Here is a 25,898-nt window from a genome sequence, read left to right as displayed (position 1 = left end):
ACTCCTGGATTTTGGGAAGGAAATCTGCCTATGGAATTGACAATTGGAAGAGAAACACCTGCTGAGTACCCAAATGTATCCAAATATGTACCACATAGGGTAGATTTTGGGGTATCATGAAGAAAGCTGTTAATAGATATCTAGTTCAAGCTACACAGCGTATGAAACAACAGTATTATTTTAAGGTAATATCTCAGGCCTATGAAACTGGAGAACTTGTATGGTTGAAAAATGACTCCCATCAAAGAGAAAAATGTACTAAGTTCAAACAGAAATTCAGAGGGCCAAGCTGAGTACTTAAATCATTATCTTTATCCCTGTATAAATTGGAGGTGGAGGAGAATGCTGAGGCCATTACAGTTCATTACACTCTCATAAAGCCTCATTTGAACTTTGTAGGAGAAAAAGTGGATCAACTTTAAATAAACCTAGTCTCTGGTGAAATGGACCTGAAAAGAGTTAGAATTTTTTTGACACTTAGGGCCAAGCTACACATGACGAATGACACTTGAACAGCAAGTGTATTTCTCCCTGTTCACTTGCCCTCCACTGAATCCACTTGCCATTCAAGTGTCATTCATCATGTGTAGCTTGGCCCTAAGACTTCTGTAGCCAACCCAGGTGCATGCAGAAAGCTAGTCCCTTAAGATGCTAAAAAGAGCAAATTCCTTGCACTCTCCCCCACAGAATGGCGCGCTCCTGTGCACTGCAGCTGCTGGGATCAGACCCATTTTGGCCCGGATTGGGGCCACTGCAGAGCACAGGAGCACTCCTGCGCTCCGCAGTGCCCCCAAACAGGCCCATTTTGGCATGGATCGGGCCTGTTTTTGAGGCGCTGCAAAGCACAGGAACGCTCCTGCGCTCTGCAGCACCCAAAACGGGCCCATTCTGCCATGGATCGGGCCTGTTTTTGAGGCGCTGCAAAGCACAGGAACGCTCCTGCGCTCTGCAGCACCCAAAACGGGCCCATTCTGCCATGGATCGGGCCCGTTTTGAGAAACTGCGAAGCACAGGAACCACTACACCAAATGATCCAAACTACAGAGATTAATCCCCAGAGAAAGGGGCTGTTTTTAGGGTGGACTGTGTGGCATGATGCCTTTCCTGAGGTCCTTCCCCTACCCCACCCAGCTCCACCCCTAAATCTCCATGAATTTCCCAATCTAGAGTTGGCAGCCCTATATCAGAGGGGGTGTGGCTCAGAGGCAGAGTACATGCTGTGCAAGGTCCCAGCATCTTCCAGCCATGATTTCTACCCAAGATCATGGAGAGCTGCTGCCCATCAGGCTAGGCTGGTCAATGGCCTGCCTGCATGGCAACTTTATGGATTCCCCTGCAGAGCCCTTGCCTTGTGAAAGAATGACTATGGCTCACATTTTTGCTTTACCAGTACCTGAAAACCATCACTTGCTTCCCAGTCACCTTTGGACTCTTCATGCTCCATGTTTGGTTTACAGAAGGCAGTACTGGAATGCTCAAGAGGTCTTCTAGCAAAAACCAACTTTCAGAAAAATACTTCCAATAGAACTCAAAATGGCTTGGAAAGATGCTGGAGCATAAGCAATTCAAGGAATTCTCAAAAGTGTCCAGCCAGCACAAGCACAGGCATCACTGACAAGGCTTGTCTTGGAGAGGGCAATCCAGGGCTTGTAATATAAAGTGCTCTTTAACAGTTATTTCATTTAGATCAAAAAAACATGCTACAAACCCCTCAGAAACACAAAGTAGGGAATGGCTTGCTCTCAAGTCTTTAGAGACTTCGTGTGTGTGTGTGCGGGGGGGCAGATTGGTTGTCATTTACCAGGAGTCAACCTACAGTAAGAATGGATTAAAAATAAAAAGCCTTTGGAATGACAAATTTGAAGATGCCTATTAAAACCTGACATGTTGTTTGCACATGAATAAAATTGGCTTAATCCACTTCCCCCATTCCCGCTATGAAGTAGAATCCACTTTAGTGGGAGATACCAGCATTTACACAAGCCCCATCTCATCTCTCTGCCCCCCTTACCCTAACCAAAGTGATCTGGCATTGCTCCATGCAGGTCCACTTTGTTCAGCATTCTGTCTCCAACAGCAGCCGGGCTGAAACCAATGTAGACACAGTATGGCCTTCTCAGTTCACCCCCAGCACCTTCTATTTAAAGACTAACTGCCTCTGCACATAGAGGCACTATGCCTCAGCTGGCAAGTTCAACATAATGGATTAGCAGAAATCAAGCCTGTATGGCTATTCTTTGAGTAGCATTGTCCCAAGGAAAGCAAGTTCTATTGGAGGAGCCTTCTCCAGTTTCCACATTTACAGCATTTGCTCTTGTTCTCTTCTCAATAGCAATTAATTTGATGGATGACAATTGGTCTTCCCTACTTGCATACATCAGATTGAACTCGACAATTTGCTCTGAAGTGTCTCATGCTGTCAAAAACCTACATACTTTATATCCATCATCTCTGAACTGTGGCAATGCAGAAAATTGAGGGGGGGGCTGACTGATTAGATTTCTATCAGATCAGGAGGGTTGAAAGACAAACACACCAACAATGTGTCTTTGGACAAACAGTCTTTGATGCTTCTAGAAGTACTGCAAAGAATAACTTCAAGGCAATGGCCACTTTGCTGCACATGTAGCACGGCCGTCTGGCCAGCATTTTACCAGCAGAGCCTATTTTACACTGCCTGGGCTGGATGCTGGTCCAGGAAATGACAGGCACCATCACACATCCTGTCCAAGGATGCTGTGTTCACTGGGCCTGTTTAGTTCCACACCAAATGACTTCAATGCCTACCAAACAGGCTTGCGTCAAGCTTTTGCAAAACTGTGCATGCACAAGAAACACTTGCTGATCTAAAGAGATTGGTAGCCATTAGACATGTTTACAGGCTACTTAGACCGACAGACACTAAAAGGAAGTTTTTTTAAAAAAGAAACAGCATATATTTATGATTGATTTAACCTTCTATGTAAGCAATTGCCTGCTAAGCCCAGCAGTAGTTCAGGAAGGACAGGGAAAGCAGAACTCAATGGGGCTGTGTGAGAACATGTATGTGCATACAACCAGTTGTGCTGCTCTGTACTGTACTGTTAAAAAGGAACAGTTGAAACAAACTGCTGATCAGAGGAACAACCAATCAAAAACACTTAACTCCCTATTCACAGATGGCAAACTAGAAGTGTGCTGAACTGGCGGGTGGTCAAGTATCCCTAATCTCCATCAGTAGTATTTATCTGCAGATCTGACTAGTTACATACAGAAAAGTTGAACAGCTATTACAGGGGAGCAAAAACTCAAAAAAAGGGGTTACTTCAGTCCAGCCTTGTCATATCCAACAACTTGAAGAAACTTTGGTTATTCCATCACCAGTCAAGAAGAGTCTTTTTTTAAAAGCAGGCTGGGGGTAGCAAAGAGGGGGGTGGAGAACAGAGAGCAACAGATCCTGCTTCAAAAATTTGTACTGCCTGTCTTAGTTCTACCCTATTCCCCCTTGCTCAACATAGTTAGATAAATGAAAAGAAAAATTAAAAGATCGACATAAGCCTCTAGTACTTTCAGAACCTGTAACACCTGACTTGGCTTTCTTGTCACTTAGGTTACTGGGGAGTGCCAAGAAAGTGACTGAGCATGGACTCATTGTGGCTACCATCCCCCCCCCCCCAATGTCATTTGAGATTAGAGATGGGCACAAACCAGGGAAAAAAACGAACCTGTGCAGTTCATGGTTCGTCGCATTTCACAAACCATAAACTTTCATGAACCTGCCCTGTTTTGTGAACCAGTTCATTTGGTTCGTGAAAATGGCACATCCAGGTCAGCAAATGGTCACTTCCGGGTCAGCAGAAGGTCACTTCTGGGCCAGCAGGAGGCAACTTCCAGATGAGCAGAAGGTCTGCAGGAAGTCCATCCTCTGTTGCTTAGGGTGATTAGCACCAGGCTGTATGCAGTGACAAACCAAAAAACTAACCAAACGAACCAGCCTAAAGTTCATGGCGGTTTGTGAGAAATGGGCTCTGGCGAACTGCTGGTTCGTGAACCACAAACCAGTCTGGTTCGTCACAAACTTTGGTTCATATTTTGGTTCGTGCCCATCTCTATTTGGGATCCACAAGGAACTCAGCCCTTCCCTTTAAGTAAGGCAGCCATGAGGAAAGGCAATAAAACACCCAAGCAAGAACTATGCTGGTTTTAAATTTTAACACATCCCACAAAGACAGACACACTGTAATAATTGCTAAGATACAAAATTGTTAATGCCAAAGATTGGGAAATCTGTCTCAACAGCCCTCTGTCTTGGCAGACATTGTTTGCTACTTATACCAACTGTTAAAGGGAATTATTGATATTTAGTGGCTTCAACTCAGTTCAATAAGGTGCACGGGAAACCTTAAGATAGGTTGTTGTGGGTTTTCCGGGCTGTATTGCTGTGGTCTTGGCATTGCAGTTCCTGACGTTTCGCCAGCAGCTGTGGCTGGCATCTTCAGAGGTGTAGCACCAAAAGATAGAGATCTCTCAGTGTCACAGTGTGGAAAAGATGTGGCAGGTCATTTATATCGTGAAAGCCAATACAATACAACCTTAAGATAGATTCCCACACAGGGAATTTTGAACTCTTGGTTTTCATCGCTTCATATTGAACATACAGCTCCTCCAAAGGAAGAGACATTGGTGTGCAGGTGTGAAACTGCTGGATTCTTTTGATGAAACTATAGATTTCAGGAAATCTGACAAATATCTTCAGTTAGCCCTTCTTTGGTCCATCTTCTCTCATAGCCTCTCTCAAAGATTTAGATTCTTCTGCCACCTTCACTTAGCTACATGATGTAAGGAGGCTTCACAGCATCTGCTTTTTTTAACCTACAGAAGGTCCCTAGTTCAATCCTAGGCACCTCCAAAGTTTCAAAAAGGGACCAGATTAGAAGGTGATGTGAAAGACCTCTATATGAAATCCCAGAGAGTGGCTGCAGTCTCAGTTACTAATACTGATCCTGACAGTCTAAGTCATCTTTCAGGTGTCCATGTGATTTTCACTATATAAAAACTGCATATTTCATAAATCAGCAAAACAGGATAATTTTTTAAGAAAGTATAATCTAGAACCACTATCTTTAATACCTTTTTAAAAGAAATAGGTCTGTCTCAATAGATTTGCTGAAATAGAGCCTCCCTGTTCTGAGGCACTCTCTCAGGTACTTGTGGCAAACAGCACATTTGTGACAGTGACTTCAGCACCTCTCCTGAGAAACAACCAATTAGAGTAGGTGGAATGCTGGGCCAATGAGAGTTGGCGTCCTTAGAGAGAGTGAGAGGTTGAGAGGAGGCTTTTAGGAGCTGCTGAGGATAGGCAGCAGAGAGATAGCTGGCACTTAAACCTGTTCTGTTACATTGAAATATTCCCTGTTTAACCCCAGTTTATTTATGAGTTTAAAACCATTCACTCCTTTGTTTCATCTTGTAAATAAAGGTTAATTTTGGTTTGTTTTAACCCTGGCTGGCTTGGAATTGTTAGCTGAGGGAAAACATCACACATAGAGACCTCAAACACTCTGGTCACATTAAATGGGCCAAGTTTAATTTATATAGTGGCAGTGTATATAGGGGAAAAAACCTCTAAATTTACTTTCCCCAATAGCCCTGGGCAATAGCTGGGTGAGGGGAGATAAATACAGGTAAATAAATCTGGTGGTACCTCTGGAAGAGGAGAGGGGGCCCTGTGAGGACTTGGGTCAGGGCTCTCTGCCAGCTAAATTGGAGGCTAGACAGGTGGCATGTGGTGACCAGACCTTACCTGCCTGGGAAGACCGAAACCTGTAAAGGGAGGTTTAGAATGGGTGGCAGGGTGCATGAAAAGCAAGGTCCGCCATAACATTACTGAACTAAACAGACTCAGAAAGGCAATTATATTCTCAGCAGTTTTATTCACATTATTTATATCCCACCTATCTCCCCGAAGTGGCTTACATTGTTCTCCTCCATTGTATCTTAACAGTAATTCTGTGAGGTGAATTAGTCTGAGAGTATGATTGATCAAGGTCACCAAGTGAGTTTCCATGGCAAAGTGAGGAATCTCTGGGTCACTCATATGCTTCTATGGTAGAGTAGGAGCTCGAATCTGGGTCTCCAAGATCTTGTTTGACATCTAAACACTCCACCATGTGGGCTCTCTGTCCAAAGTCAGTCTGAAGGTTCTCTCTCCACCTCAGCAAAATTCGCCATGGGCTCACTAAACAAGATGATGGAACTAGCTTGAAGCAGAAGCCGCAACCATGCATGTGCCTTATCTAGACATACCAAGGCCCAAGCCAGTATCTCAGTCTCAGTCTTTTATTAATACTCATAGACCAACAGGTCATAAGCATACAGGAAAGATTATATTAATATACAAACATTGTGAAAAGCATAATATATAATGCGGGAAACAGGAATATGCAATTTTAAGTATAAACAGAGTGATATACCATTTAATATCATAGACATTAAAGTTGGCCAAACGTTTCATTTAGCCCCCACTCAATCAGCTAAAATGTTTCAGTATCTATTGGCCACCAGTTCTCAAAAGACATTATCAAGCACCCTTGGCTAGTGGTAAGGCTTGAGAAAATGTTCGTTTGGTGTGTCCAGAGAAAGCGCTCACATTTGATATGGACTACACCAAGCCCCATGTAGAAAAATCTTTTTTAAGCTTCTCTTTTTATTTTTATTTACTTGAAAAGTTTATATTCTGCCTTACTATTTTAAAATGGCACTCAAATCAACTTCCAAAGTAAAAAATCCATTTTAAGAGGTTAAAATACACAAGTAACCAGGGCTTTTTTTCAGGGGGAACGCGGGGGAACGGAGTTCCAGAACCTCTTGAAAATGGTCACATGGCTGGTGACCCCGCCCCCTGATCTCCAGACACCAAGCAGCACAGAGGGCAATCTAAACTCCCCTCTGTCTGGAGATCAGGGGGCAGGGCCACCAGCCATGTAACCATTTTCTCTGAGGTCAACCCACTGAGTTCCACCACCTCTTTTCCCAGAAAAAAAGACCTGCGAGTAACAAACATAAAATAATGATCTCAAACAACATTGCAATGACAGCAGCAAACCAAATAAATTAGCAAAAACAAGAGCATAAAATTAATGATCAGCAGATAAAAGTGATCACAGCAATAGAACTGAGGAAAGGCAAGCCAAATGCTTTCCAGCATAACATACTTTTAACAGGTTTCTGGAGGGCCAGGTATGAAGGGGCCTTGCGAACTTCCCATCTTTGAAGCCCAACTAAAAATAGCTTAGAAGCAGCTGCAATTGATGGATGTAGCTACTAATTTTGCACTAGGAAAGACGGCAAATATAACCATCAAAAGAAAGGGTCATTGTATGTATGTTTTTCTGTGCCAATGCCATAGGCAAATGCTGCTGTTCTGTGAACTACTTTATTTTATTTAGAAAATTTCTATGCCACCTCTCCAAGGAACCTGCCCAAGGCTGCTTGAAATAAAACCTAATAAAAACATAAAATGCCATAAAAGTTAATTAAATTCCAGCATTAAAAACCCAGCCAGGACATAAAAACATAAAACATTGAGCAACTTAAAAAAAAACAAGTTTTGCAGATTCCAGGCTAAAGGCAGATTATAAAAATGGTATTAATAGATCAGACTTTAATTTAGAAATATGAATAGAAAAAAATGTTTTGGCCTTGTACCAAATAGGGTAGGGGCACAGAGAGCAGGGTTTGGGCCTTGATTAGGGTTGCCCATCCCCTGCTGAGGGGTGGGGATCCCCTGCCCCCACCTTCCACCCCTGCCCCTGCCTACCAGGCCAGCAGGGGGAAAGGCAGGAGAATGCGCCTCCCTGGAGTGCTCCCGCGCACCACAGTGGGCCAATTTCGGCCCGAAACAGGCACGATTCAGCCTAAAATAGGCTGAAATCAGCCCTCTGCAGATCACAAGAACACTCTAGGGCCCGTCGTGCCACTCCAGCAGTGCTCCACAGTGGGCTGATTTCGGCCCCAAATGGGCCTGATTTTGCCTCAAATGAGCACAAAAGCACTCTAGGGCCCACTGTGGCGCATGGAAGCACTCCCAGGGGCAGTACGTCACCTGCGCAATGTCACTTCCAGGAAGTGACATCATCTCATAGCCCTGGGAGTGCGTGCATGCAAGGACATCTCTAAGGTGGGTACTAGGTCTGCCACCTCCTGCCCAGAGGGTAAGGGGACTTGGCAACCCTAGCCAAGCACACTGAAGCAGCTTGAAGTCTCTTCTTATAAAAATATATCCTTCAGAAGGTTGACCCTGAAATTTCCTACAACTCAAAGTGGAAAACACAACATATGATGGGGGTGGGGTGGGGGGCTATTAAGCTGCCCAGATAGTGTGAAGATATCCTCCATCTGAAAGGAGAGGTGTACAAAGGGCCACTTGCAGGTGTGTCTAGTGATCAGTCACCGAATGCCAAGATTCAGTTGTCTAGCCTGCAGGAAAGTACACTGACCATTATAGATGCCCAGTGAGCAAAGCAGTTCATCTCGAACACCTACTTACATAGACCAGTTGCTTTTATTCCTAAGTGAGAAACTGGAGAAACTCCAGGCACCATAATCATAGGTTTTAACTGATGTTGCACTGAAAATGCCTGGAATGAAGGACCTGCTGAACATGACACTCTCCTCACAAAGTAGAGCAAACAGATCCAGACCACGAGCTGGGTATGTGCCCGTTGGATGCTTATGAGCTATGCCCTTTTTCCTTTATAATTAGAAGGTGCGCAATTAAGAATTATGAACGCTGCAGTGCCAATGCAACATGGGTAGTTGATTTGGAAGCAGATCCAAGGGTTGTTAAGCTTGTGTCAGTTTTGCACCTGGCAAATTATATCCACTGCTCAGAAAATGACACCACCAGTGGGGAACAGGAGAATCTCAAATATAAAATGTGCCAAGGGTTTGCACAGAATCTTTAAATAAATACAGGTGATAGAGAAACTATGGGTGGCACTTCTCTCTTTTTTATATATTTAACATAACAACAAGAACACAAGTACTAACTGCTGCTATTATCCCAAAACAATAAAACAGCAATATGCTTTGCTAATCTTTTACTTGACTGCTTATTAGAATCATCTTCTTCTTTCCCCTGTGCCCCTCCACCTGTGCTGTCCCAACTGTCAGTTCTCTCCTCCCCTGCTTTTGGTTCCCTTCTCTTAGAATCCTTCTGTCACTCATTACTTTAAAGACCATACAGTGAAACCAGAGGTTTCCTTTATATTTTTGTAGTTTTTTATGTTAGAAATTAAAAATAAAAAATCTTATAAAAAAACAAAACAAAAAAACAAAAAACTATTCCCAGTGAGTGTGTACCACCTAAAGGAATAAGAGACATGGCTTATTTGAATCTTTTTCTCCCCAGTCTTATTTGAACCAAGATTCCCCCATCCCCCGCCTCCTGAAGCCTGCAACAGGCAGAATGGAGAAGTGGTTAGAATGTTGTAATAGGACTCGGAGATCCAGGTTCAAATACCTGCTCACTATGGGCCAAGCTACAAGTGACGAATGACACAGGTTGGACACTTGTCAGCTTCCCTCAAGTTTTGATGGGAAATGTAGGCATCCTAGTCTTGCAGCTTGGTTCTCTGACTGCTGTCCAATGGACTTTTCAACCATCACTTGTCCAACATTCCGCCAAGCTGCCTACATTTCCCATCAAAACTTGAGGAAAGCTGACAAGTGTCCAGCCTGTGTCATTTGTCACTTGTAGTTTGGCCCTATGGAACCTCTCTGGGTGACCTTGGGCCAACCATTCTTATCTCAGCCCAACCTACCTCACAGTGCTGTTTTGAGAATAAACTAGAGGAGGGGAGAGAACCATATATTATGCAAGATGGGTTTAAAATGTAATTGAAGAAATGCGCCCAGATATACATTTATATATTTTTATTTTACTTGATTTATACCCCTCCTTTGTCCTCATCCTCAATGGGAACCCAAAGCAGCTTATTTGTTCCCTTCTCCATTTTATCCTCACAAAAGCCCTGTGAGGTAAGTTAAGCTGAAAGCGTGTGTGTGACTGGTGAAGGTCCCTCAGAGAGCTTCCATGGTGGACCAGGAATTTGAAACGGGTTCTTCTAGATCCAAGTCCAACACTAACCACTATATTACACTGTATATTGTACTGTAACAAATTTGGGATTCATGTTTAATTGGCACTGCAGGAACGCTCAGAGGTTACGCTAAAATGATCTTCCTAGACGGACCCAAGATTGCAGATCCTGTCAGATATGTGAGGGATCAGTTCATACATGTTGGTGTGAGCTAAATGCAGCCATTTGTTTATGCTGGCAAGGAGAACAGAAAGGAGTGAACAGTGGCTGCTGAGAGTGGGCTGAAGCATTTCAGGGTTCAGGAATTCTTTCTAGTGATCTGATGATATGGGTTGGCAGATCTGCCTCCCTGTAAGAATGCCTCCCCTGTACATTTTTAAATAAAGCAAAAATACTATAAAAATAAGCAGCTCTCTCCTTCGAGAGAAACAATTTAGTTAAGTGCTAGCCCTAGAACTTCTCACAGTTCAGGGGCACCGGGGGGCGGGGGGGAAGACTCTGCCCAGAAATACACATTCATTTATTGCATTCTCTTCTGAATTGTTAGACTAGCAGCCAAGGAGAAAGGCTCACAGAGCACTGTGATCAACTAACTAAGGTCAATAAACAAGGAACAAAACAGTAAATACAGTGTCAAGTCTTCACTGAATACAATTCAAAAATCACAATACAGCATAAGCTGCCACTCAAGGCACCAAGGGTCAATACACAATGAAATCTTAAATTCACCATAAAATGCAAAATGCAAGGATGATGAAAAACCATTTTATAGAAACTAGTACAAATTAAAGTGACCATGCCTAGAGCAGCAACATATGTGAAGTATAATCAAATCAGGAGATGTCCATAAATATCCACTTTTAATACAAGTGCAGTTCTGTACAAGGACCACTGAAGAAATCCATTGAAAAGTAACTGTGACGGAGGCACCAGTATGTCCACCCATTCCCTTCTTTCTTCTTCCTAGCAGTTACCACTATTGCACAATTCCAATCAGCATTTCAGAACATATCTCCATCATCTCAATCAGTAAAGAAGCAGCTCAGTTTCTTCTCCCTCGGGTCTCAGAGATAGTATTTTTTTCAACCAGATCATTTCTCTTTTAACTTTTAGGGTATCCTGTTTGATAACCAAGTTTCTTTGGGTCAAAATCTTACACAGGCAATTTCACATTCATCTAATTTAGGGATTTTGATGTTCTAGGATACAAGGCTGTGCAACATAAGCATCAATGTTTCCTTTCTAAGCACTTAGAGAATTGTCGAAGGCTTTCACGGCTGGAGAACGATGGTTGTTGTGGGTTTTCCGGGCTGTATTGCCGTGGTCTTGGCATTGTAGTTCCTGACATTTTGCCAGCAGCTGTGGCTGGCATCTTCAGAGGTGTAGCACCAAAAGACAGAGATCTCTCAGTGTCACACACTGTGACACAGAGATCTCTGTCTTTTGGTACCACACCTCTGAAGATGCCAGCCACAGCTGCTGGAGAAACGTCAGGAACTACAATGCCAAGACCACGGCAATACAGCCCGGAAAACCCACAACAACCATCACTTAGAGAATTCATCAACAGTGGGAGCATGGTCTAGTGGGGAATTATACAGGATGAAGCTCTAGCAAAACAGTAGAGCCTCATGTATGCTACCCAACCTTGGCCCAAGTCCTTCCACTTTACCAGCAAACTTCTACATGAGAGCCGCACAACATTGTTTTTATAGGGCGGGTAATGCTAAACACATATAGAAGTCCACATAAATGCACATGTATATAAATGCACATGTGGACTTCTATACATGGGTAGCACCACCCACACTATAAAAACATGGCCGTTTCCAGACGGCTTACCTGCCTCCGGAACGTCGCGCCATGTTACGGGGGAAAACGCGAAATATCGCGTTTTCTCGCAACATGGCATGACGTTCCGGAGGCAGGTAAGCCGTCTGGAAACGGCCCATGTCTTAGCGAACATCAGTCACAAATTAGAAACCAAGTAGTTGAAGGTCCCATGGTTTCCCATTATGTAGGAAGGTCACATAAGGAAACAGAGATGAGATTTATCATTTTGTATAGATCTAAGGAGAGAGATTTGGAACTGGAGGGATTTATGGAGGAAAGAAACTTACTGGATACATACACTTAGATGTTTGGTCCCTGAAGGTTTAAACATTAACAGTGATTTTACATGCTTTTTGGGCTGAGTGCAATACACAAGACTAGGGCGTTAGTTTTCCTTTAAGATCGGGCTCTCCCTATGGAAGTCAGGTGGGGTTGTCATTTTATAACAAACTGAAAGACTTGTATTAGCTATCCAACCATGCATTGGAAAGAAGAATATCAATTCTATATATCTGAAAGATACTTTTGGATGTTGTGAGTATGTTACATGTATATTGGATATTGTTACTCTGTATTTTATGGAGTCTGGCTACATATTTATTATATTTGTTTCGGTGACTCTGACTTTGAAAAAGAATTGTTTTGAAACAGGATATTTCAGATCTAGACAACCTGTTAGAACAAAGGGCCTATCACAGCCACTCATGGGACTCCTTATTTGAACTTTTATCAATGGACTCTCTAATACTACAAGGATTGAGTGCACATTGCTCCACATGTATGATGAACTGTATGATATTTTGACTTGCTGATATAAGTATTTTGAAGGTGCTGTTAATACAATTACACTTTATGGATGTACGTGCAATATACTATAGACTAACTGAAGAAGTCCTTTGGGGACAAGTATTTGAGCACTAGCACCTTATTCAGTTTGAAATAAGCAATCATTAGTCCAAACAGGTTATCTATGTATATGGAACTTTAAGAGGTGTTTTCCTTGTTAGCACGGAGAGAAAACTTTGAACTCAGACTAATTGTGTATGTTATAACAGAAGTGTAAGTTATGGTGATGTAAGTAAACATCAAATATTTGTTTGATTTGTTTATAACACTTATATTTATTGTTGACATTAAAGGTGATACATAATAAGATCTTGCTGTTTGAACTTGCTGCTTGGTATCTTATCACCGTGATACTCTCTCTTGTTGGTTGTAGGCTAGAAACAGGCCCTTTCTTTTTGACATAAAAGGGAAATTGGGGCTTTCATGAAGAGCCTCACATATGACAGGGATACAAAACTGGCCGTGCCAATGAAATAATTACGCTCAGCTGGCAACACCAGCAAGTGGGAGCCTTCTATGGGGTGCTCACAACTGATGCACCTTTTTCAGCCACACAATATCTGCCCCCTTTTGATCCAAGCTAGACAAGTCAGCAAAGTAACTATAGTTAGCAATTATTGACAGGAAAGCATGAAATGCTTCTTTGCTCACCAGACACCAATTTAATTCCATTACTTAAAAGGTCAGCCAAGCAGCAGCAACCAACCCAGTCTTATTGAAGGCCTTCTCTTCCCTCCGTCTCCCCAGAGTTCATTTTGACCGAAGAAGTACCACATCATAGCTCTTTTATTACAACCATCTTCTTTTTTTGTTTTGCTTGCTCTACAGGAACTCATGATGCGAAGATCCATGGTCTACAGAACTCAGGAATACAGGATCCATGTTCTACCAAGTAAGCTAGGGGGGAAGGGTGCCTTCTAACCCACCCTCCTGCTGGGAAAATGGCCATTTAGAGTGCCACTGTTGTCCTAACTACATCCTCTGTTCACCTCTTAGGCCTGGTCTACCGTTAGGCATAATGAAGTCTATAGGGAGTAGGAAAGACTTCCACTTCACACTGAGGTAGCTGGGAAGGGGTGCATTTTAAAATACTGCCTCGTGTAAAAGAATACCCCACAAGAAAACAAGAAATGGAAGGAGAAAGCCAGGCAAGAGCTTTCTCTCCACAAAATGTTTATTTTCAGAGATACCACCCATTTACACTGCATATAGTTGCCAACCTCCAGGTGGGACCCTGGAAATCTCCTGGAATTATTTATAACTGATCTCCAGATGACATTTCTGGAGACAATGGCTGCTTTGGAAGGTGGACTATAGCATTATAGCCCACTGAGGTTCCTCGCCACCCCACCCTCCCCAGACTCTACCCTCAAAATCTACAGGAATTTCCCAACCAGGAGTTGGCAAACCTAATGCATGTGTATTCCAGGTCTGTGATACTCTTACAACTATAGCCAGGAAGGAAACTAGTCACCACATCTTCTCACAAAGAAGTGAAGAAGGATACACCACAGCTGGGATCCGCACAACTCCAAGACCCCCCGTCTTCCATATAAAGATGGACACTAATAGCTGGTTTACACATGCAAATAAATCCTGTGGCACAGAGTTCCAAGGACTATCATCTTTCAGACTGCTTGCAAAGACTGAACTTGAACATTCCTCCATATCAAAAATCTCCCTTCCTGTCATGGGGGGGGCACACTTCAGCACTCCACAGTTTGTGTTTCTTTTGCTCAGAAAACTTTGGCAGACACAATGAAGCCAGGTGGAACACAACGGTCACATCTGGTAAGCATACACCAGCTTTCAGGCTGAGAATTGTATGCCTCATCTCCTGCAAATCTTCCCACTTCCTTAGATGCCCATTGGTGGAACTTTACAATATGAATTCAATTAGTGTTCAACTGTCTAATGTATAATCTGGAAGATGTTGGTCTCTCCACACACTCCCCATTATACAATACAAGGCATAATAGAATTTGCCAGTAAACCCTCCATAATTGCACAGCAATTGTCTAAAGATCTCCTTTATACATTTGCAAGCAGAAGCCACAGCTGCGGTGAGACTATGCAGGCCTGCTACAAAATCGCAGTTTCTCCTATGGCCATTTTTTATGCAATTAATCATCTCATAGAAGGTTTGGAAGGCCATCATCTCAATCTTGCAACAACAAAGTTCCCCCCAAAAGAGAATCCTAGGAGCCCAGGAGGGATGACGACATGGACAGGGCTTTAAAAAGAAAAAGCTGACAATCTCCCAACGAGTTAACAACCCCCCTTATAGTCCCCCTGACTACAGAAATGAACTTCAAAATCACTCAAGAAGCAGCAACTAAAATTTAAGTGTATAACAAACAAGCATGGCAGGGGGAAGAGGAAAATAAAGGTCCTATTGTTTTCCAGCAGAACCGTTAACAGTAAAACAGGCTGAAATTCAGTTGCTGAAGGTTCCCCATCATTGTCTCCAGGCAAGGGACAATAGCTGCAGCAGCTGGATTCATATCGATCAAAGCTACTGGGTTACAAAAGGCAAAGAGAAGTGAGGGTGACCCCACCAGCGGAAGCCTTCATGACCCCAGAGGCACCAGTACTACCATGACTCATTGATCTAACTGGGTATAATTAGAAGATTTATTCAAGCAGAAACTGTTCCTCTTCAGAAGACTTGAGACCCTGGAAGATCTTGCTCCAGGCCTCTCCCAAAAAACTAGCAAGTCAGGCTTTCTACAAGGAGAAAACAATCTCCTGTGCAGAGTTACAAATCTGCAGAAGGGCAAATGGGCATAACCAGGGCTTTTTTTCAGCTGGAACACAGTGGAACAGAGTTCCAGAACCTCTTGAAAATGGTCACATGGCTGGTGGCCCCGCCCCCTGATCTCCAGGCAGAGGGGAGTTTAGATTGCTCTCCGCGCCACTCAGCAGTGCGGAGGGCAATCTAAACTCCCCTCTGTCTGGAGATCAGGGGGGCGGGGCCACCAGCCATGTGACCATTTTCCCCGAGGGCAACCCACTGAGTTCCATCACCTCTTTTCTCAGAAAAAAAGCCCTGGGCATAACCATTACTACTATTACAATTCAGGCATTGGGCTAATACTTGCAAAAGCAGGTTGCCATCCTTCTCCTTATTTGATGACCTCCTCAAAAACATGCCCTTTCCATAAAGATTCTGGTTTAACCTAGCAGGGATGTGCATTCAAAATTTAACTAATCAGACCTGAAATGGAACACTCCCTCTTTGTTCATCTCAGAAGGATAACTAACCTAAATGACATTTCCTCCAACTTCTAGGTACTAAGGTTCTAGCCTTGTTTCTGGAGTGATGTCTACATGTTGCTTCCAATTTCCATTTTCTAGTGCTATCTTTGTTTACCCAGAATAGCAAGGGGGAAGTGAAGGACACCATAGGAAGAGATTGAGTCTGCCAATACATGCCTGACAAGCACTTCTTCCAACCAGAACACTTAGCCCATGTTCATGCCACACAGTGCCACCCCTCCTTAACCATTTCTGTTCACAGTGCTTCCTACAGTTACATTGTAGGCTTTACTGTGAAGGTCTTTCATTCTATATAAGCAGGGGTGCTGCTGCAAGCCTGAGTCATTCATCTCTCAAGGATTAGTTGACAGTGGGAGCAGGCAAATGCCTTGCTTACAGTGAGGCAGGGATGGCAGGGTGTGCAGAACACACACACACCCGGCCCACCACCACAGATGCCTGCTGCATACCTGGTTCTTTCTGAGGAAAAGGCACGTGTAAGTTGGGAAAGGCTAGTGAGCTGCTCAAGTGGAAATAAAAATAAAACCAGTTGCCCCTCTTGGTTGTTGCTTGTGTTTTTCCAGCTGGGTGAACACCAAAGCTGGCAGCTTCATTTTCTATATATGAGAAGCAGTGAGAGGGGAGTTTAGCCCCTAGCTCTCAGGGTACCTTATATCGGAGGTAAATTGGGAAGTGGGCGGCACTTACGTGGGCATGCATTTAAGAGGTGCTTCAGCATCCCCTGATCCCACACAGTAGCAAGAACCAGGCACTGGAGGGTTTGCAATGAGAAAGCCATCTTAACAGTTTCCTTGTCAGGCTTTCAGAGGCATTAGACTGGCTGCTTTTTGAGAACAGAATACAAGCAATGTCCCCACACCGCTGGTTCCTGGCATGAATGAGTCAGTGAAAAACTCGTGTGGAGTAAAGTTGTTTCTGGGGTAACTGAGTGTGGGGGGGGGGGGGTTCAGGGAACATGCGTGAGTATGAATGGAGCAGAGAGACAATATGGATTGCCTCTTCCATTCCACTCAAAAGTCTAGTGCTTGGAGGCATATTACATCTGAAGACAAAGAAGGTTCTTCTTCATGGTTATGGCTATGGAAATTAAGACATTCTATTTAAAAAAAACACCTTTGGGTTAAGGCATTCAATGAATCCACCAACAAATTCACCTGTACTGTAATTTTAAGCAACAGCTAAACTTCAGCACCTTGTAAGCAATACAAAATCTGTAGAGTCCCACATAATGTGCTCAGAAACTAGGCTTCATTTACCCACACTTTGCTGCGGCTATTCAGCTAGACACCGAGTTTGGGGAGGTAGAAATGCAACTGGGGGAGCTTCCCCAAACATTGGCTATACACACAGACACCTAACAATACAAGCACCGCACAGTACTTTCCCACCAATCTTTTAGTAAACTTTGCAATAGACTGATGTGTCTGCTGCGGTAAGTAGTTAACACGGAGAATTTTTATGCAAACCCTTTCCTCTCTACACTGAGGCTACCAGCAAGTGCCTCTAGAAAGGAGGGAGGGATTCAGATCGCTGCAATTCACACAAAGTAGGCTTGGTCTCGTGCATGTGTTTCACTAGACAATTTGCAACTACTCCCGTGAAAAAGCATTTCCATCTATAGCGATGCAAGGTAATATGAATACTGTGTGTCTGTGGAGTTTGACCTGTGATGGCTTGTGTGAACTGGCCCTTCAGTCCTGCCTTTGCAATGCATGATCCTTGATTAATTCTCAATTTCCTTCGGCTGCGCAGAAGATTTGACTATTTCACCATAATTGCTTAATACATAATGGATAGTCACAATACTTTCATTCTAGCTGATGGCTGGCCAGTGGTGGTGATGATGAACATTAATTGCTTTATTAACTTTTACAATCGATGCAAAACAAATGAAAGAAAACAAAATCATGGCTGCATCTCCCAATATATCCTTTTCATTGACTCACCAACTGAACGCTTGATGTCAGAGAAACTGGCAAAGCTCCAAGATGACACAAGAGAAGTTCCCAAGGCAAGAGTAACCACTAGACAGTGCTGAACCGCCCAATTTAAGATTAAACCTGATCAGGACAGAGCTTTTCCTTCAGGCAATACATTCCTCAAGGAACGTAATCCAATGTTCAAGTAGGTCTGAACGCACAATCAAAATGATCATGAACATCAAGGGGAAAAAACGTGTGGCATTTATTCGAGGACTTCTGGTTTTCTTTTTTGGAAATGCAAACGCCTTCCGGCCCAGCTGTCATGTGACTAATTACACAGGGCAGCTTTACAAAATCCATGAAGCTGCCATATCCCAAGTCAGACCACTGGTCTACTGAGGTCTGTATAGTCTGCTCTGAGTGGCAGAAGCTCTCAGGCAGAAGTCTTTCACACAGCCTGCTGCCTGTTCTTTTTCAACGGAGACACCAGGGACGATTCTCTGCCACGGAGTCAAGTCCCCTTCCCGGCTGAACCGTGTGCTTCCAAAGAGTGCCTTGCTGTTGCAATTCCTGCAGTTTATGGAGGCTGCCTTCTGACAGGCAGGCCAATGACACTGATTACCGGGTAGATCAATACAAGTGTTTACAGTCTAAGACAGCAACTCCCTGATGTCAAACTGAAACAGCAGCAGCAACAGCAGCAGCAGACTCCCATGAAGCCACCGCAGGGGAAGAAGTGTCTTGTTTGAATAGTTCTTCCCCATGGAGCAGCATGCCCTAGCCTAGCTTTCTCCTGGGGTATGCTTCCTTTCTTTGAGTAGACGCACCCTCAATGAAAGTCTCCACATTAACAGACACCTGTATGACCCATTCAAAGAGCATACACAGGATGAGAAAACAGGGCAGCCTGGATGAGAATGCTGACCACTGTCACAGACAGCAGAGAAACAGACAGGAAAGAAAAGCACTGAGGCTCAAAGGAGGGCCAGTCATGGCCCATGGAACTAGGCAGAACTCTCCATACCCCAATACACAACGTTAACAGAGGCCCGGCTGAGAAACACTATTGTTTTTCTTTTTTTTTGCCACTCCCTTTTTTGGAAACTCACACAATCTGTGAGCTGCACCTCTTTTCCAAGTGAACTTTGATTCATCGAGCAGTTAAACAATTCCTGTAATTAAGTGTAATCCACCCATCACCTGTCTGCAACACAACCAGCGCAAGCGAGCGAGGGACCAAGCTGACAATGAATTTTTCGAGGAAAGGCATCTTGCATTCAATACCCTGCCTCCCTGCCCCCAACACATTGCCCCACTGCTATTTATGCAAATGGTTTACTTTCGTGCTTGAGTGTGCCCAGTCTCAGAGACTGTGGGTGGATGGATGTGTGCATTTGCACACAAGATGCCTGAGTATCACTAACTAGGGAATAATCTAATAAACCATAACCCTGCAGTTTGTAGTGTAGGCACTATGATTTTTAGAACCCCTTGCTTTCAGGGCAAGCTATAAAACTTTCTATTTACAGACTTTCTGTGTACCCCTAAATGGTTAAGCCACCCAGATAGGAAGTTGAGATTCTTTAATTCTATCATCATAGATGCAGAGAAGTTAGCCGTGTTAGTCTGTGGTAGCAAAATCAAAAAGAGTCCAGTAGCACCTTTAAGACTAACCAATTTTATTTTAGCATAAGCTTTCGAGAATCAAGTTCTCTTCTTCAGATGCCTGATACAGAGACTCGAAAGCTTATGCTAAAATAAAATTGGTTAGTCTTAAAGGTGCTACTGGACTCTTTTTAATTCTATCAGTCTCTCAGGGCAGACCACCCCAATTGACCCCAATCCCTTTTGAGGTGAATGCAGTAAGTTCAACCATTCCTTCAGCAGACAATGATCACACCACCATCGGTCCAGATCCCTAGTATCCCCAACAGATTGTCCACTAACTGCTCAGTAAAGAAAAGAAATCTCAGTTTATGCTTTTTGCAGTGCCTTGGACCCATCACAACCTGAGATAGTCCCATCATTGTCATAAATGCCTTAACCTGACAGCATGAATGTTGTTTAAGAAACTGCATTATTGATGGTTTTATCTTGTTTTATGCTATTGCTGTTTTATCTCTTTATGTATTTATCTTGTTGTTATCCACTCTGAGCCCACTTGCAGGAAAAGCGGACTATAAATCCAATTAAATAAATAAATAAAATAATAAAGTACCCCAGGGACAATCATCTGTAAGGTCTTCAACACTACATCCGAGATGACTTCCGACAGCTCAATCAGCAACCCACTGGCAAGCTAGGTGGATGACAAGCCACTTTAACCTGTCCTGGGAACTCAACATAAGGTCCATACAGTGAAAGCCGACCTCTTTCTAAACCTGCCATATGCAGACAGAGAACAAAGGGAGGGAAGAAAATAGCCATCACTGACCCAATTTTTTAGTTCAGGGCTGTGGAAAGATTTTTTATCTGACTCGCTCTAACTGAAATAGAACAGCCCGAGAAGATTCATCCAGCCACATTTAGGTCTAGCAAACCAAGGGCAGCATCCACGTGGCTACAATTCTATGTGTTCTTTCTGTTGTCACAGAGAATACACTTTCCCTCTCGTGTTGTTTGACTCAGCCACTATTTCCTCCCTCATGCTACTGGAGGGCTTTGCTGGGGAGTTGTTGTTTTTTTTTTAAATCAGTAATTGACATAAAAATACGACCAAATGCATAGTGTTAAGATACAACAGTATGTCCACTGGCTTGGAGGATGGGGAGAAGTACTGGACTGAGATGACAAAAATGGTGCCGACGTGAGCAGCACCTGAAAAAATGTGCACCTTCCCATTCACATAGTGTGCAAAGGTGCTTTGACTGCAATGTTTCTCAAAAGATTGTACAAAATTGGTTTTGGGAAAGACTGCAGCAAAGCAGGGGGAAGGCACAGAGCATGAACAATGGGGGGGGGGTGATGTGCAAAATCATGTGGATGTGCAAAAAACCAGTAACACCAAAACCAGAGCAAAACTTCTATGTGAAAGCAGTCCAGACCAACATGCTTTTCTAACAGAAGTTGATGCATAGTAAAGTTGCTATTTTTCACGTATCTCTGACAATGCACATCACCAAATTTGAAGTGGGGAAAAATAAGAACCTCTCTTCTCATATTTTTATGGATAGGACAGTCATGTCCTGCATACCTTAAGAATCTTCTGCTCCCCTACAAACCTACCTGACCATTTTGATCACCTTCAGGAACCTCGTTATCTGAAACCAATCAGAAGGCAACCCAAGGAAGGGCCTTCTCAGCTGTGGTGCCAAAATTATGAATACCCTCCCAAGGAGCTTCACCTGTCCCCCTTGATCACTGTCATCTGCCAGCAGGTGCAGACTTCTCTGTCATTCTCTTATTGACCCTCCTTCTTGCATGTTTTTAAATTGCTGGTTTATATATGTACTGTTATTAAAGTTAATTGTTCACCACATTTGAGGACTCTAATTGGATGGAAAGGCAGGATAGGACTTATAAATAAATAAATGATGAGCACCTCTACATCTCTTCACCTGTCTCCCCAAACCAGCACACCTCCCACTACCATTATCTCCAACTCCTATGCTCCACCCTAATACCAGAAGACCCAATATAGATATTTGGCAGGCAGCTTGATATTATTTGCTTAACAGTTCTCCCCCATACCCTTACCTGCTACCATTTGCTTGCAGCCATAACACTTTCCACTGCCCTCTCCCCTGTATGGAAGAACCCCACCAGAAGCCAGAGAACCATACCAGGGTGATGAAGCCTCTTACAGCAGAAGCTTGGGGAAAAGCCAATCAGGCACACGTGGCTGATGGATACACAAGTAGCTAGAACTCTGTCCCACAGTGGGTGGGGTGAACCTTTCTTAATATGCCTTCAGACCATGCCATAGCATACCATGAGACTAGCTAAAAATTCTGTTGCTTCTTCATATGCATGAATCAGAATTGAATTCTCAGGGTGGGAGAGTCATTCCATAGCATCCAGGGGTGTGCATATTTGACTGCAAAATGCTAGCTTCGTTACAAGTAACACATGCACAGTTATCAAGCTCTCCATATCACTACCAGCGAGCATGAAAACTTTCATCTTCTCTATCTTTCTTAACATGCGGCATGCCTAACGTACAATCATACAACAACCAAAATTCCTGCACCCCACCACACAAGCTCAATGATCTCCCCTCTTTTCCCACTGCAGGTTCCATAGCATCACCCCACCTCTTTCTTCAACCTCCTCAAAAAAAGGCCTCCCTTACTAGTTGCTTGTAACTTCATGTACACCTCCACAGCAAGCTGCCTTCTCTCTAACAGCCCTCACAGCCTTCATCTGACTTGTTCCTCTTTCCCATCCCATGCAAGGCACTAATTAAGTTGGCTGCTTTCTGATATATTTGTGCTTTTATAGTAATCAAAGTTACTTTGAGCCAATTTCCCCCCAGAGTTGGTCAAAAAGCAATAGCTAGGTCTTATTTTCACAAAGACGTAATTGATATATTGCTGCTTTTTAGTGCAACTCAGACCTGGACAATACTAGCCAAACCAACAAGAGTATATTGGCCAGAAAGGATCATGCAAACACCTAAACTTCCTCTGACAGTGGCTGGGATAAGCCAACTGCTGAACCTTTTTTGTGACAGTAAGCAGAGCTGTCTAATAGTCCTTAAAATCAAGGGGCTGGGCCATAAAGTTCATGCAAAATCAGCCTCTCAAAAAAGTCCCCTGTGCACTTAATGCTACTGTGGAAATAAATGTATATTTTCAAAGCTGAGCGTTTAGAGTGCTTCACTATTGTCTCAATAATACCAGAATAAAACAGAAGTCACATTTACTGCAGCGTACACTTTTGTGAGTCGCAGCTCACGTCTACAGATGCGAGGAAGAAGAAATGGTTTTCTCCTGTTTTATTTTTTCTGCAACAGCCTAACACAGCCATCCCCGTCCAGAATTATCAGAGATATCAACCCTTTCAAGTAGTGTTATCATACAGTGGGGGGAGAAGCAAGACAGAAAGGTGGCCACTTTGAAGTGGAGTGGCTGTCCTCAGTGACCTGCAGGCAAGAGGAAATAACTTAAATCTCTGACTTTTACTGTTGGGGTGGTGGGGAGACTTAAAACAAAAGATGGACATAACAGCACTCACCATCAGCCCACACTTGCTTGTTTTCACCCCTGCCTCTAGCCAAGAAAGCGCACTCTGCACCATCTCAGTGGTAAGTTATTTTTACTTCATAGATTACAGGCTTGAGCCCCTGGTAACAAAAACTGAAGTGGAGGGTGGAGGAGGAGCCCTGCTGAGATCTGGCATAGATCAAGCCCCAGGACAAACTGGGGAGAGACCAGATCATAATTTGGCCTCTAGGATAGGCTAGCTCTGAATACAGCATCTTTTATTTTGAGGATTTGCAGCACTCCTTTTCTTGCTTCATAGTGACCCAAATATCCCAGAGTAGTAGGCTTGTGAGATCTTGGGAGCTAAGCAAGGTGGGCTACAGTGGGAGGCCACTAAGGAAAACTGGGGCTGCTAGGCAGATGAAAGCAATTGCTGTAGCCACCTGTCATCTTGCAATTCGACAGCATGTTCTTCTTTGTAACTTCATAACTACCTTGTTTCAGGCAGCCTGCCACTGCTGCTGAAAGCTCAGTCTCCCTGAAAAGAGAACTGGAAGGATGAGAGAGGAGTCCTCTCCATCACAACCAGTTCTTGCAAAGATGCTCGTTCAAAACAAAAAGGGGTGTGCGCGTGCGTCTCTGCTTAATGCAAAACACAAGCAATACAGCCAGAAAACCCAGAAGCAGCATTAGACTACACCAGTTCAAATTGTGATATCTTGTCAATGTTAAAGGGTTTTTTAAAAAAAATCTTAACGCTATTTTAATTTTTTTCAAAAACCTTAAAGCTTAACAGGCAGTGCCTGCTTACAGCGCATTTCGTTTGATTTAGAAAAAAGGCACGGAAAGGAGAGTTCGAGCTGCCAAAACGGAGACAATAACTCTCATCTTTAGTCTGCGGGAAGCAGACCTCGCTTGCTCTCTCCGGCTCACAGGCACACAAAGAGGATTCCTGCCCGAGAATCACGACTCTTTGGGAGACGGACAAAAGGAGGCGGCGTTTCGGTGGCTTTCCAGAGACGATGGGGGGTGGGGAGAGAGAGAGGCGCCCAAGTCACCTACCGAGAAGAGGGTGGAATATGCGGAGAGCGCGAATTTGATGCAGTAGTAATAGAGCAGCGACTCCTTCCACTCCGCTTCTTTGCTCATCGCTGTGGCTGCAGCTCCAGCCCGCCTGTCTTCGGAGGGCTCAGCGAGCAGACATGGAGCCGCGCGCGCTTGCTACCTTGATTTGCAAGGGCTCTCTCTTCCAACTTCCGCTCCAGCGAAAGTGAAAGCAATTAAAGAGGCAGGAGCCGCGGAGGCACAAAAGATGAGGTTAACCCTTCGAGGGCTTGGCACTCGGTATCATTGCAAATTTGCATCCAACCCTTGGCTTGCCCACTCTTCACACTATGGCTGTGGGTGGTAGTGGTGGAGAGTGCCCTCAAGTCATAGCTGACTTATGGCAACCCCTGGTAGGGGTTTTAGGGCAAGACACTAACAAAGGTGGTTTGCCATTGCCTGCCTCCCATCCAAGCCGAAACCGAGGCCGACACTGCTTAGCTTCTGAGATCTGACAAGATCAGGCTTACCTGCCAGCTCTCCACCTCCTCCAATTCCTCCCCACTATTAGGGTTACCAACTCATGCTTGGGAAATTCCTGGAGATTTGGGGTTGTCATGCGAGGGTCGAGTTTGAGGAGGGGGAGGAGCTCTGCAGGATTATGGTGCCATGGAGCCTGCCCTCCAAAACTGCCATTTCCGCCCGAGGAACTAATTCCTGTAGACTGGAGATCAACTGTAATTCTGGGAGAACTCCATGCCCTACTTGGAGGATGGCACTCTTCCCAAGCTTTGCAGTCCAATTGTGAATCCATTGGCTAATTCTACTGTTAAGTACTGATAAACAAACTGGCTAAAGTCTGTAGTCTAGTTTATCCACTATCCTGTGGATTTTAATCCCAATGAAAAAACCCACCAAGGAAGCAATGGGACTTCCTCAAGTGTGCCTAGGACTGCAGTTGGTCAAGGCAAATCTAGTCTCACTAAGGTTCTTGTGAGCCTAGCTGCAAAGCAGAAAGCAAATCTAATAGCAGTAGGAATTAGAAATCATACAGCAGTTCCAACACACACTCCCAGAGCATCCATGGCAAGTCTGCCACCACACACCAATATCACACACTAATGATTCCTTCACATTGCCCGTAATGGAAAGCCCCAATCACTGCACATTGGAAAGCAAATGACATCACTGCACACAAGTCTTATGAGAAACACAGTCTGACAGCCACAAAGACACACACCTCAGCATCCCTCTCCCATTTTGACCACTAGAACCTAGCATGCAAAATACCAGCAATAGCCACATACTCCAGGCTCCCTGCAACCGGGGTTTGAATTCTCAGAGCCAAGCTACAAGTGATGCCGGGCACAGGTTGGACACTTGTCAGCTTCCCTCAAGTTTTGATGGGAAATGTAGGTGTCCTGGTCTTGCAGCTTGGATCTCCAACTGCTGTCCAATGGACTTTTCAACTGTCACTTGTCCAACATTCCGCCAAGCTGCCTACATTTCCCATCAAAACTTGAGGGAAGCTGACAAGTGTCCAACCTGTGTCAGGCATCACTTGTAGTTTGGCTCTCAACAAGGGAACAAGGGTTTGAGTCTTGCTGGAGGTGCAGCCCCAATGCACTGGGAAGCAGCTTCTTGCAAGGGTAGAGGTAAGGGAGCTGCTATGATTAGGAAGAGGAGAAACCAGGAAGGCTCCATCTACGACTCCATGGGGTGATTTGGGTGGCAAAAACAACAAACAG

The 25,898-nt window shown here is 44.0% G+C and overlaps 1 protein-coding gene across 2 annotated transcripts in view; it reads right to left on the bottom strand.

The window, feature by feature from the left end:
- LOC129342384 (tetraspanin-15-like) overlaps positions 1 to 24,336 on the bottom strand; it is a 133,918-nt gene extending 109,582 nt beyond the window's left edge. For both annotated transcript variants that reach the window (XM_054998107.1, XM_054998108.1), the window contains exon 1: positions 24,169 to 24,336. In XM_054998107.1, the coding sequence (XP_054854082.1) occupies positions 24,169 to 24,255 (87 nt within the window). In that variant the 5' untranslated portion in view covers positions 24,256 to 24,336. The remainder of the gene's footprint in view (positions 1 to 24,168) is intronic.
- Positions 24,337 to 25,898: the final 1,562 nt, after the last annotated feature.

This window comes from Eublepharis macularius, chromosome 14 (assembly GCF_028583425.1).
Source record: "Eublepharis macularius isolate TG4126 chromosome 14, MPM_Emac_v1.0, whole genome shotgun sequence".
Taxonomy (NCBI): domain Eukaryota; kingdom Metazoa; phylum Chordata; class Lepidosauria; order Squamata; family Eublepharidae; genus Eublepharis; species Eublepharis macularius.
This window is presented reverse-complemented; position numbering and strand designations above follow the sequence as displayed.